Source organism: Crocodylus porosus, unplaced genomic scaffold (assembly GCF_001723895.1).
Source record: "Crocodylus porosus isolate Cpor-Errol unplaced genomic scaffold, CroPor_comp1, whole genome shotgun sequence".
Lineage (NCBI taxonomy): Eukaryota > Metazoa > Chordata > Crocodylia > Crocodylidae > Crocodylus > Crocodylus porosus.
Genome location: NW_017728913.1, coordinates 18,952,542 through 18,965,366, shown reverse-complemented (window position 1 = coordinate 18,965,366; position 12,825 = coordinate 18,952,542). Strand labels below are relative to the sequence as shown.

At 44.2% G+C, this 12,825-nt stretch overlaps 1 protein-coding gene across 2 annotated transcripts in view; it reads left to right on the top strand.

Annotated features, from left to right (window-relative positions):
- Positions 1 to 12,825, top strand: part of NAF1 (nuclear assembly factor 1 ribonucleoprotein) — a 60,860-nt gene that overhangs the window by 28,740 nt on the left and 19,295 nt on the right. Inside the window, exons 4-5 of one of the 2 annotated variants that reach the window (XM_019534565.1) lie at positions 6,573 to 6,652; positions 11,064 to 11,224. In XM_019534565.1, coding sequence (XP_019390110.1) covers positions 6,573 to 6,652; positions 11,064 to 11,224 — 241 coding nt within the window. Of the gene's footprint in view, positions 1 to 6,569; positions 6,653 to 11,063; positions 11,225 to 12,825 lie in introns of both variants that reach the window. The other variant, XM_019534564.1, reaches the window with a different exon arrangement.

The window sequence follows — 12,825 nt, the reverse complement described above, 5'->3', positions numbered from 1 at the left end:
GCTGCCTGCCTGGAGTGCAGCCCGAGTCCAGTCCCCTGCCAGGAAGAGCCCCATGCATCCCCGGCCTTGGGCTGTGCTGGCAGCCCACCCTTATCCTGCGTGCAGATCCAAGGGCACATGGCCCCCCCCCCCATGCTTTCCTGGGGTGCATGCAGCAGTGAGAACTGTGCCCCCCAGATGAGCTGGGACTCCTAGTCCCACTCCCTTCCTCACTGTGGGGGCCGCTAGACCATGCTGGGACAAGAAGTGTAAGACCTGCCAACACGTCCACCGTTCCCATCATAACTACACCCCACAGTAGAACCATCACCATTCCTGGATCTTACACCTACACCTCCAGAAATGTAATATATTTAATCCAATGCAACAAATGCCTGGATGGAGACTATGTAGGAAAAACTGAACAACAACTGTGTACCAGAATGAATGCACACTGAAAATTTATCAAAGGCAAGAATACCCAATTATCTGTGGGGACACATTTTTCACAAGATAACCACTCTCTCTCCAGGCTCTCAGTTCTAATTCTCAAAGAGAATTTACAAAGCATGTTTTGTAAACAAATCTACAAACTTCACTTCATAAATCTAGTGGATACAAAAAAATCACGGACTAAATACTAGACATTGGATTTATGACATGTCATAATCTGCCTGACATCCAGTAACCCCAGCTCTGTATTTTCCCAGCTGCATTTTATCACCTGTTGACATTGCCCTTTCTGTTTCCTCTCTCCCCCCCGCAACCTGTCTCTTGCCTATTAACTCCTATCCTCTCTGATCTTCCCTGCCATATGTGCATTTTCACAGAGCTGCATATTGGCATAAATGTCTATTCCGACCCTAGAGAGAATACACAAACCAGCAGACTCCATATGCCTGAAGATGGGCGTTTTGTGCCTGAAAGCTTGCAAAGACCAGTTTTTTCCAGCTATTCAGTTGGTCTAATAAAAGATATCACATTTACTCAAATAACGTTGTCATCCTTTTTATAGCCATACATTTTCTTGCTTTTTAGTGGATTAATAATGAGAGTCTCGAGAGCGAGTTATATTAAGGGTAGTTTCCTTGAGGCAGCCTTGAAAAAACAAATAGGGGAGCTAAATTCTCTTAGTCTGAGTTATTCTCATAGCCTGTATATTGGTGTCTAAATTTCTACTCTTTGTGGCTACCAAGGGAACTTTTTTTCATATGTAGACCATTTGGTAAATGGCATCTTTCTTAGTCTTCAAATTGCCACGTGTAATTGAGAGACATGAACTGCCCCAGTTGTCTTGGGTGTCAGGTTCTGAAATATGGTAAAATTGGCTATTTCAAATATCATATTAGCAGTAATATATGTTAAACATGTAAACAGTTTGGTAACAACAGATACATTTTGGAATGGAAATCTGGAGATGTAATTTTAATGCCCAAAATACTTGTTTGATTTTGGCTAGAGGTGCACTGATGCATCACTCTGATATCAGATCTTTACTAATGTAAAGAAAATTGTATTGGGAATCAACCTGAAATGGCTGGTAATTTGGCTGATTAAATGCCCATGCCTGTGCACAGCCACTGCAGCATGCAGGCAGTGAGGAGCACAGCCTGGCAGCATGCAGCTGGTAAGTCTGGTGTGGTGGAATAGGAGGAGGAAGGGAAGGGATGTGTGTGTGTTGGGGGGGCGGGGGAGCAGATCAATGCCCCCTGTGGTGAGGGAGGGAGGAGGCAGGGTGCCTGGCTGGGGTGAGGTGGCCCCCGCCTCTGTGCGAACCTCAGGAGGGCAATGGGGGGGGGTGCCCCCAGATCTGCACGGGGTGGGGTGGGTGGGCTGAAGCTGCAGGTTGGAGCCAAGGCTGCTTTGGGCTCTTTTCAGCAGGACTGCGTTGTGGGCGGGGGGGTTTACGGAGCGGGCTGCAGCCATCCCATATTTCACTGTAGTGCTGCTCCCCATACCACCGCCACCTGCCTGGCAGAGCTCTTGTTCAACCCTCTGCCTTCACCCACATGCTGGGAAGAGCCAGGGCTGCACTGGGAGGGTGGTGGTGGCACTGGGAGCAACGCGATGTGGGGACTACGGCAAAACTTGGGGTGGCTGCAGTCCCCTCCATAGCTCCCTCCCAGCACTGCCATTGCCTGCCCTAAGCCCAGCCTCCTCCAAGAAAAGCCTGGCGCATCGCTGCCTACAGCTTCAGTCTTCCCTGCCCCATGTAGGTCTGAGACTCCCTCCCCACATGCTGTCCTAGGGTGTGCACAGTGGCAGGAGCTGCCCCCCTGATGAGCCATGGCTCTGTCCCATGCCCCACCCCGGCTGTGCAGCCCCTGCCTCTGCCCCTTCTCTCCTTTACTGAGGCGGGGGAGGCATTGATCTGCCCCCCACCATGCCCTTTCCGTTCCACAACAACAGACTTAGTAGCTGCATGCAGCTGTGTTGGAAATCGGATCAGTATCAACCGACATGCTTCTTTAAATATTGGCTATTGGTATTGTCCCCCAGAATCTCTATTAGTGAACCCCTAATTTCGGCCCAAGGACTTTTGTTTGTGGACTCTTAAAATTGGGAAAAACTGGTCTTATATTATTTTTATTTATTATTTTTGCAGAAGGCAGTGTAGATTTGTACAGTCTATGCTAAGTAAATTAGAGAGAGATGTGGAGTAAGCTTTCATGAACTGGAGCTCACTTCATCCAGTGCTGTGGAAGGACATGCCCAGCTAAGTGTATAAACTGGCAAGAATGGTTTAGAATACAGAGCTAGAAAGGAGCAGTGTTGGGATAAGCAACAAGCGAAGAACCCAGAAGAACAAGGGGTCACAAGCTAGTTCAGGTAATGGGATAAAAATGTGTAGTCCCTGTTTAAACCATACTTAACACAAAGCAGTCTGTGGATGACTTGTTTTTCAGTTTCCCATTCAAGTTGGTTATTAAAGGTTTGCTGCCAGAGAAGAGCTCCTCTGAGATCAGGATGGAGTGTACAGAGATGGAGGGATTCCTTAACCCCTTTGCAGGGGACAGAACTTGCTGGCTGGCCTTTGCCTCAAATGCCTTTACGGAAGACACTGTCTGTTGTGCTGTCTGTTGAAATTTGTTTGCTTTACTGGATCAATCCAGGAGGAGGTAAAGTCCCTCTCTCAGGAGCAGAACTGGGTGCTAGCTCCTTGAGTCGGGGCCATGGAGAATTGAGAAGTGAGGGACCACAAGAATGGAATCTCTGTGGGAAGAAGCTCAGCCTGCCCCCCCTCCCCTCCCCCCCCACTCTTGAAGCCAGTCCAGTCTGTCTCTCAAGTGTAAATCTTAGAGGGGCACTTCGCTTAACTACTTCATGTAGTGCAGAAAAGGATTATATGACATCAGAGCCTCCTTTTTTAATGTCTTTCCATTGGTAAGTTTGAGTTAAGCACTTGTGTTTACTGCTTTATTTTGTTTTTTTATGAACAAACTGAAGACGTACTAATTTGTCTGTAATCCATGTGCTCAGGTAAATGAGGAAGGTATAGTAAGCCTATAGGTTTGCTTATATGAGTAAACTAGTTTAAGGCATTTTTATTCATTTTATTTTATAGTGCAAGTGTACCAAATGGTGCTTGCGGGGTTTTTTGTTTTGTTTTTGGTTTGTTCAGTGGAGGCTTATTGTGCTAGAGAAGAGTACACCGAGTGGTGAAGCAGCATTGCAAATACCTATTTGAACATTATGCTTTTACAATTGAATGGGTATGTTTTAGTGCCATAGATTACAATAGGCAGCCTGTGCAGACTGTAGTGTAGTGGTGTGAAATATGCATGAAGTGAATACACTTAACATAGAATGAAATGCTTTACTTGTTATCCTGCTCAAGAAAGCATAGCTGCAACCTGTTTCTGCTCGGAGTACATTGTAGTTTGAAACCGCAAAGTGAAAATTATGGATAACTATAATAAGGTCTGCATCTGAAAGTTATATCTCTGCAGGATGCTTAGCTACTTCTCTGTTAGTTAATCAGCTAAAAGTGGCTGAGAAGCTAAGAAGTCATCTACAGTGCAACCTTGCATAACAGATGGTAGGTTTGCTCTTAATTTGGTGTTTGTTAGAACTGGGGTGGCCAACATGAGGTGTATGTGGCACAGGCAGCTTCCTTGTGTGGCATGTTGCAGATCAGGGAGCATAAGGCAGAGCAGCAGATCAGGTAGGGAGCACAGGTCAGAGAGCAGACAGCAGAGCAGCAGGTTGGCAAGGGGGTCGGAGCAGCACTCAGGGAGGGTACAAGGTTAATTTGTGGCATCCCTACCAAAGAGGTTGGCCCCTTCTGTGTTAACATCTGCCATACCAACCTGTTTTTCTTCTTTGTCCCCCAAAGTGCTTTTCTTCTTGGGTGAGTGAAGCTGAACAGAAAGAGCTTGTTTAATAATCTTTTGAAAAAGCAAAGACTTGAACTAAGTCTGTAACTGGCCAGTCTGCCTATATTAAGTTTTAAAAGACATACGATGATTGCTTTCTTAAAATTAAGTATTATCACCTAAAAGAGAGGTACTGGCTATCTTTACCAGCTGGTGAAGTGCTTTGTCTCCATCAGTGAAGAAAGACAGAGATTCAAATCTAGAGATAAAGAATTTATATTGAGATTAACACATTATTTTAGTAGCTGTTTATTTAGGTTTTTTGTAATTTTATTGGAAGCTGGTAGCAAGCCATAGTTTAAGGTGCTAATCTTTTTTTTTTTTTTTTTTTTTTTTCCTATTCCCAAAGATTTTTGTGATAATTTTTTAGAGAAGTCTTAAAACATCTATTGCTTGCCTTTTTGTGCAACATCCTTGTAGCAGAATGCCAGGATGGCTGAAAAAACATGCGCATGGTTGTGCTTACTCAAGGGCCAGGCTACTGCTACTATAGCACATGGTTACTTGTGAACTTCTTCAGGACTCGATTATTAGCCAATTCCCAGTGTAGCTGAGTGGAATTACAACCATACACCAAATAGGGATGTAACTGGTTAAACATCGATTATATTTATACCATTTACTGCTTACCATTTACCATTTAGTGACCTTTGGCAGGAATAGCCGTGGCTCCTTATGTCTTCACTGTGCACCCAGTCATGGGCAGCAGCCCCAGCCTGGGAGGCTGCTGTTACAGCCCCACTGCTCCCCCCGGGATCCCTACTGTGCCACCTTGCTGTGCTGCTGCCCCTCAGGGATGCCCTGGGGCTGTGCTCACCGCATGAGGGATTGGCAGCGACCCCCTCAGACTGGTGTCACCTGCTGTTGCAGAGCCTCCTGGGGCTGAGCAAGCCATATGCTCAGCCCTGCCTTAGGCCTGGGCCAGGCCATATGTAGCCCTGGTGCCATAGGCGGGAAGGGTCTGGACAAAATGCACCCGGCAGAGGCCATCCCGCTGGGACCAGACCTTCCCTTGCTCCCCAGGTGAGCTGTGGTGGGCCCGACCCAGCTGTGTGGAGAGGCCTTTTAGGCCTACATGCACTTGGCTTCCCTCCGGGCCTGAGCAGTTCTAGCCTTGGGCCCCACACCGCTGCCATCTATGAGCGGGTGAGCAGCGCTGACTGTACTGGGGGTAGGCTGGGCTGGAAACTGCTTGATCTGCCCATTGTGGCTTTGCAGCAGTCTGGTGTGGGGTGGGGGGGAAGGACAGGTACTTACTGAGCTCCACTGCCACTCTTTGGGCCTGGACCAAGCTCACAGCTGCTGCCCTGGATGCAAGGAGAGACTTCGCTGGCAGAGCCTCAGTTCTGCTGGCAGGGACGTGTGGGGAGCAGGTTCCCAGCTCTGCTCCAGCCGTGGCTTCACACGGTTACCGTCCTGTGATTGTGGTGTGTCCCTGGCCCTGCTCATCTATCTCACTCCCAAGCATCACTCCCTCCTGACCTGCAGCCCCATCTCACATAGGGAGTTTTGGTGAGCTCTTGCATGGGGGAGGTGAGGACGGAGGCAGAGAGGAGGTGCTAACCTGTCCTGCAACAGCTCCCCAAAACACCCTGTATGGCCTGCGGGCCCAAATTGTCCATCCCTCATCTAAGGTGTCAAGTTTTGTATTCTTCTGCTTTTAAAAGAAGTCTTTGAATGTACTAAATCTCTGATCTGCAGTGCTAGAAGTAAATGCAGCATGTGATTGAATTTTTTTAAAATCTAAACCAATAAAGTTGCTTTCTTCACAAAACGCACCATATCTAATTTTTTATTTTTCCCCAGTTTTGTCATGCTATGCTAATTTTATGCACAGAACTCCCATGAATGTATCAGTCTTGTTTCCAGCATTATGTGGGAGCTGGGATTATGTAATCTGAGTTGTATGGTGGAACTTTCCTGGATTGTGCTATTCAGGTTTTATATTTTTTTCCATCTTCACAAGTTTATTTTCACGGACATTTATGCAAATGTAAAGTTGTATTTGGAATCTGGCTTCAGAGATTGCATATTGCATATAGGCTTGTGAGTAAGTTGCCCAAGCATTTAAAAACTGTTTAAAATCTGTTTAATTATGAAATATTCTTTGTATTATTTGCAGTTGCTGCTTCAATTCTAAATTATTGCTGGTTAAGTTGTTTTAACATTTTAAAATATACTAAACTTCCAATTTTTTCTTTTTTTTACTTTTAGTAGTAATTGAGTCACTGAAAGGCCTACCTCCGGTAAATGAAGAAAGCATTATTTTTAAGGAAGATAGGCATGCAGCAGGAAAGGTCTGTGAAACAAGCTTATTACACTACTTCTGCTGTTTGTATGGTAAAACATCATAGATTGTAACACCAGAAAAGTAAATGTATATTGTTGGTGGCATCTGTAACCTGTAAATTAATTCGATCCATGCTTATAATTATATGTGGATAACAGTACCATGATACTGTTTATGAATGCTTCATTGGGGAATCCATTAAAATGTTGGTTCCTTCTTTGGATTGTTTTTCCCTTTTTCTGCACAGCTAGTCTTTTCTGAAGAACTGACTCAGTTCCCTTCTAGATGAGGTAGCTGGTTAATTAACCATGTAAAATACTCCTTTGTTTCAAGATTTTCACAGTCTTTACTCTTCTTCCAGTAGCTGAACCAGGACCTTCATTCTGAGATCAATGAGTGCTGTTCAAATTTAAATTGGCTTTCTGTTAGTGAGAGCCGTCTTTTTAAGGCTGAGCCTATCAGGTTATTTTGGTCAGATCTCAAAAGTTAGAAGGTCCTAATTTTGCATGAAGTTGAAACTGTAGCTGAAGCTGGTAGAGCATGGTAAACTGTATATGCTGTACTGAATAATTATGCTTCTAATAATTTTGTGTGGGAAATTTTTTTGTTTTATAAGTTTAAGCTTTAATAGGTTGCTCTAAAGATGCATTTGAAAATGTAAATAAAATTGCCTAAGGCCACTGTGCCACCTTTTACAAGTAACAGAATATTTTTCTTAGCTTTTGTCTTGGTTCATTTGGTGGTGTGTCTGTGTAGTCACTTTCATTACAGTCCATTTAACCTTTTGTTTGTGAATTTTGAACAACAGGGTATGTAATTTTTAGAGGTGCACTGATACATTGGTCCAATATTGGATCAGCACTGCTATAAAGAAAACTGTCTGTATTGGAAATCGGCTGATATGGCTGATTAATTGGGCCAGTAAATGGCCTATGCATGCGCGCAGCCACAGTGCAGCACGTAGGTGGTGAGCACAGCCTGGCAGCTTACAGACCAGTGAAGGGAAGTGGGGGGCAGATCAAGGCCTTTGCAGTGAGGGAGTACTGGGCGAAGTGCTCCCTAGCCAGGGCGAGTCAGGCATGGGACAGAGCTGCGACTTGTCTGGGGGGTTCGGGGGGGGAGGGCAGCTCCTGCCACTGCGCGCCACTCATCCAGGAAGGCACGGGGGCGGAGGAAGTGGGAGTGTGTGTCCCCAGATCAGTGTGTGTGGGGGGGGGGGGCAGGGCTGCACCAAGCTCTTTCTGGCGGGGCTGTGCGCAGGGAGGACAGGTCAGCGGTAGCACTAGGAGGAGGAATGGGGGGCTACAGTGAATTTGGGGGTGGCTGTAGCCCCCCCAATAGCCTTTTCCCAGCACAGCCCTACCCCATCTGGCCAGATAGAGCTTGCCCTGCCCGGCCCCACACAGATCTGGTGACACATTTCCCCTCCTCCCCCAGTGCTCTCCTGGATGAACAGCAGTAGCTGCCATGTGAGCAGATGAGCACTGGATGAGCCACTGAACCAGCAGCTCCCAGATGAGTGGCATACAGTGGTGGGAACCAGCCCCCACCCCTGCACCCCCCTGGACGAGCTGTGGCTCCATCACGTGCCTGCCCCGCCCTGGCTGGGCAGTGCTTGTCCCAGCCCCACTCCTCCTTCACCAGTGGGGCCTTGATCTTCCCCTCCCCTGTCCCTCCCCTTCCATCACACCAGACCTACCAGCTGCATGCAGCTCTTCAAGTTGCTGGGCTGGTATTGGAAATTGGATTGGTATCAGCCGATATGCCTGCTTAAAAATCAGCTACCAGTATTGTTCCCAAAAACCTGTAGCAGTGCACCCCTAATAATTTTTTCAAAAAAGGGTGGCAGATACACAAATAAAACTACAATGGGTGTGACTAGGGCTCTTTTGACAGTAAACAGACTATGCAAGGAGCTAGAAAAAGTTTAGTGAGGATAGAATGGATATCTTTAAACTAGGTAATTATATACAGGCTTTGGATCTTTTGCAGTGGATAAAGTCCCTACACTCCTCCAAAATGATTTACTGATTCCCCCCCCCATCCCCTCCTCCCTTTCTGGCTATGTGGCAGCCTGTGAATTTGAATAAGGCAGATATACTGTTTTTTCCCCAATCAGGTATGATCATGTACTGATGCCTACCTAGTTGGGATCATTTGAGCCCAGTTTTTTCTCCTGCCCAGGCAGGGGGTTGGACTTGAAGATCTACAAGGTCCCTTCCGACCATACTTCTATGATTCTATGTAATTGACAACATAACAGAAAGCATATACACAAGGGGGCAGAATTAAGGTTACTTGAGCAGCCTAAACTCTGATATTTTCAACTTGTGGGTGCTTTTAATTGCAACTCAGATGGTGCTTTGGCTTAGCGTTCATTTAATTAAGTTGTATGATGTGTACTTGTAACATCATTCTGCCATCCACTTTTAGGGTTTAAGTACTAAAATTTCAGTACAGGTGTAACTTTACGTTATCTGACAGCAGCAGAAGATTGCTGTCCTCTGCTGGATGGGAGAGATCAGGCTGTTTGGTCCAGAGCACAGTGGGAAGGCTGGTTTGAACCTGATTTCCAGCCCCGCCCTCCCTCCACACACGCATGTGCACTCGCATGCACTTGTGCACACATGCACAAACACTGTCACCTGGCTAGTGTTCTGGGCCTGGTTTGAGATTATACTGTTAGTACTTGGTTGTTTTGGCATGCTGAAATTTTGTAGCTAGCACAATGAAAGGGGGGAAATTTCCTTTTTTTCTACCCACCCAGTGTAGAATTCTTTGAAAGAGGGAAAGCATGCAACTGGGAAAAATCCAGCTGGTGATTGTAAATGGCAACTTTATGGGCTTTGAGAAGGAAAGAATAACTGGAGATAAAAGAATATATTTTCCCAGCTCAGAATTGTGGTTAGAGACACGCATGCTTTTACAGTGAGATGGGAAACTTCCAAGCAAGTTAATGGAGTAGATGAGAGTAGGTGCAAGAGTGGTTAAGAGGGCAGCAGAGTGGCAGAACAGAGTTTAGAGTGGGGTGAAATTTTGTATATGACAGGTTAAAAAAAAAAAAAAAAAAGTGGCAATAAGGAAGGGGAAAAGCACACTATTTCTTTAATTCTTTAAAGCTACGTGCAGTTCACTCTAGGCTGGGGCAACGATCACGTAGAGCAAGTATCCAAAGCCAGATACAGAATTTTTATTCACTGCAGCGAGGTGCCTCCGAGGAGGGACCCTGCCTACCAGTTATAATACTATTTTATACCTTGTTAGTATGCTAGCATTAGTTCGTGATTAGCTTGTGCTTGTAAAAATACTCAATCATCTACTAACTAAATTACTGTTCTAGCCAATCAAGTGACATTGTGGGCGTGAACACTGAAGTTTAACTCTCGTGACTGCATGTTTTATATATTCTTGCCAAGTAGTCTGCTTGAAAGAAAACAATTCTTGTCCTGCTTTCAAGGTTCTTCCATTGACGAGACTCCTCTGTTGACCGGATTCAGCTAGTTTCATATCTTATCAGTAACTCTTTACACAGCACTTCTCTTTTAACCCTTTTAACCCATCTAGTATGTGCTGTGTCCGCTTCTGTGTATTGAAAGGTAAAAAGAAATGGCCTTACTTCTATATTACAAAATCCACACACAACAGATTCCTCCCTTTCCCCCTGTGCAAGAAGCACTGAGGTGTTACATAGAAGAGTTTAAGGAAGCAGGAAGGTTTTGAGAAGTGAGTTAAAGTGGGAGAAGGAAGCTATGATTCTGGGCATAGGATTCAGTTTGGTGGAGATGAAAAGCTATTTAGTTGGGAAGATGGCAGAAGGAGAGAATGAAATTACACTTAAGGAAGTTAGTCTGCTGATGGGATTTCCTCTGGAAACAAAGAATGATCCATGTATGGGTTGGCTAGAGATTTAAGGAGGACAGATGAGTCCAGAGTGTTCCAAGCACAGAGAGCCACAGAGACAAAAAAAAAAGAACCAAAATTTTGAAAAGGACTTAAGGTAGAAAGAAAGATTGGAAGGAGTACAAGAAGTGAACACTGGAAGAGGCAATGAGATGAGTGGAAGAACTATATCACAAAAGTGCCTCCCTCTTGCCTACACAAATAGCTGCTGGTAAGTGACAGCTAAATAGGAAATGGGAAAGGAAAGTGACTTCTTCAGTAGCAATTTTTGAGGAAACTAACAACATTGTGTTGAATAATAAACAAAAATTAAAAGGAAATTATTTAAACACAAAATCTCAACCTGCCGGTCATGGTTGATTTTGAAGTGTTTGAATTGCTCTAAAACATAATCTGGTAATTTTTAGAATATTTTTATAATCCTGACAATATCAGTTGTTTTAGCGCATAATTGTAGAGAAGAAATTCTTAGTTTAGTAGTTTCCTAAAATTGGCTATAATTTTCTTTTGTCTTTCAGATATTTGAGATATTTGGTCCTGTTTCACATCCCTTCTATGTGTTGCGGTTTAACAGCCCTGAGCATATTAAGAAGAAGGGCATTAATCTGAAAGATGCTGTGTATTTTGCTCCATCGGTGGAGGATTTCACCCAGTATATATTTGCAGAGAAACTACAACAGTGAGTTATTAACCTGTTTTTACATGATTTTAAGGCTGCTTAACAAAGTGTATCTATAGGCACAAAAACAGTGAACTTTTATAGAAAAAATTAAATGCACCTTGCAAAAATGAAAGTGCAAAAGTAGACCATGTTATAATAAAATTGTTCACTATCAAAGTGAAGGAGGAAAATAACTAAAGTAATATATTTGTTCTAACATTTAAACATTTGCATGATTGCTAAATTTCAAATCGGGGTAGATAACAACGATTTAAAAAAACAGGTTTTTTATTTAATCTTTTAAAAAGAATGTTAAGATGCTTTTAAAAAAATAAACTTATATAAAGAGTTTTAATTGAAGATAAGTTAAAGTTCAAAGATATCATCATGGAATAGGCATTAGAGCTTCTAACTATATACTGATTTTCAACAATATATTCATGCAACCTTTTAGAAGTTTTAGAAATACAGAAACATTGAAATGATCAACATTAAAGTATTTGATATCAAAATCATTCAAAATTTGACCAGTTTAATGCATTTATACCTATAGGACTGGGGTATTGTTTTTGTTTTTCCATGCATCAGTCCAAAGCTTAGACAGGATGATAAATTAATTTTAAAGATTGATAGTGAGATGTAAAAGAGTATTCCAAATGGTTAATGATTAATTGGATGTTGCATTGCTCTTTCTCACAAATGAAGGAGCAGGGTGATTATGCAGAAACCTACTTTGTTTTTTCTGTGTTCTTACTTAGCCAGTAGACCCTATTAAAGAACTATGAGGGGACCAACAGGGAGGTGGGGTGGGATGGGAAGGGGGAGATCATTTTGATCTTCTTGTAACACACATGCTAATATTCCAAAGCCCTTTTGAATTGGTATCTGAAGAAATTGTAGTTAAACTAAGAGAATGTACTTTTCTGAGATTTTTAAATCTTGGTCTTAGCTCCTTAGTGCTAAGACTGTTTGTTTTCCATTTGGACTAGAGTGGTTCTGTGGATATAATGAGGCAGCAGCCATCTGTGCCATCAGCCCTTTTCCCCCAATTGTTCCGTCTGCCAATCTGTCAACATACAAATGTGCATCTTTGAGTACTCAAATTGCCAGTTGCTTCTATTTTTGAGCACAGTGAGTGAAAGTACCTTTCAGGTGTCTTCCTTCTAGAGATTCAGAGCAGGTCTTGACCCTTCTAGATTTTTGCCTTATTCATTTCCAAATCTTTCAGTAGTGCTTCATCATTTGTTCTTGAGGTTCCATCACACTATTCTGTACTTGACTAACCAATTACCCATCAAGAACGACAGGGGAGAGGGAGATGGGCGGGGATGGAGCACCACCACCCACCACCCCATGCTGCTCCCACTCAGGAGCCAGGAGGTCAGGGGGAGCTTGCCCCGCCATGCCCTCTGTCTCCCTCTCCCAACACCCCGCACCGCCACCACCACATGCTGCTTTCCACGGCCAGTCGCTCGTGCAACTCTGTGGGCTGCTGATGGGTGGTGTGCGATTTGGCCAGGCGCAAGGCCCGTCAGCAGCCTATGGAGCCACATGTGTGACTGGCCATGGAAAAGCAGTTCGGGGAAGTAGGTGGCAGTGCCAGCCTGCGAGCACCCCCC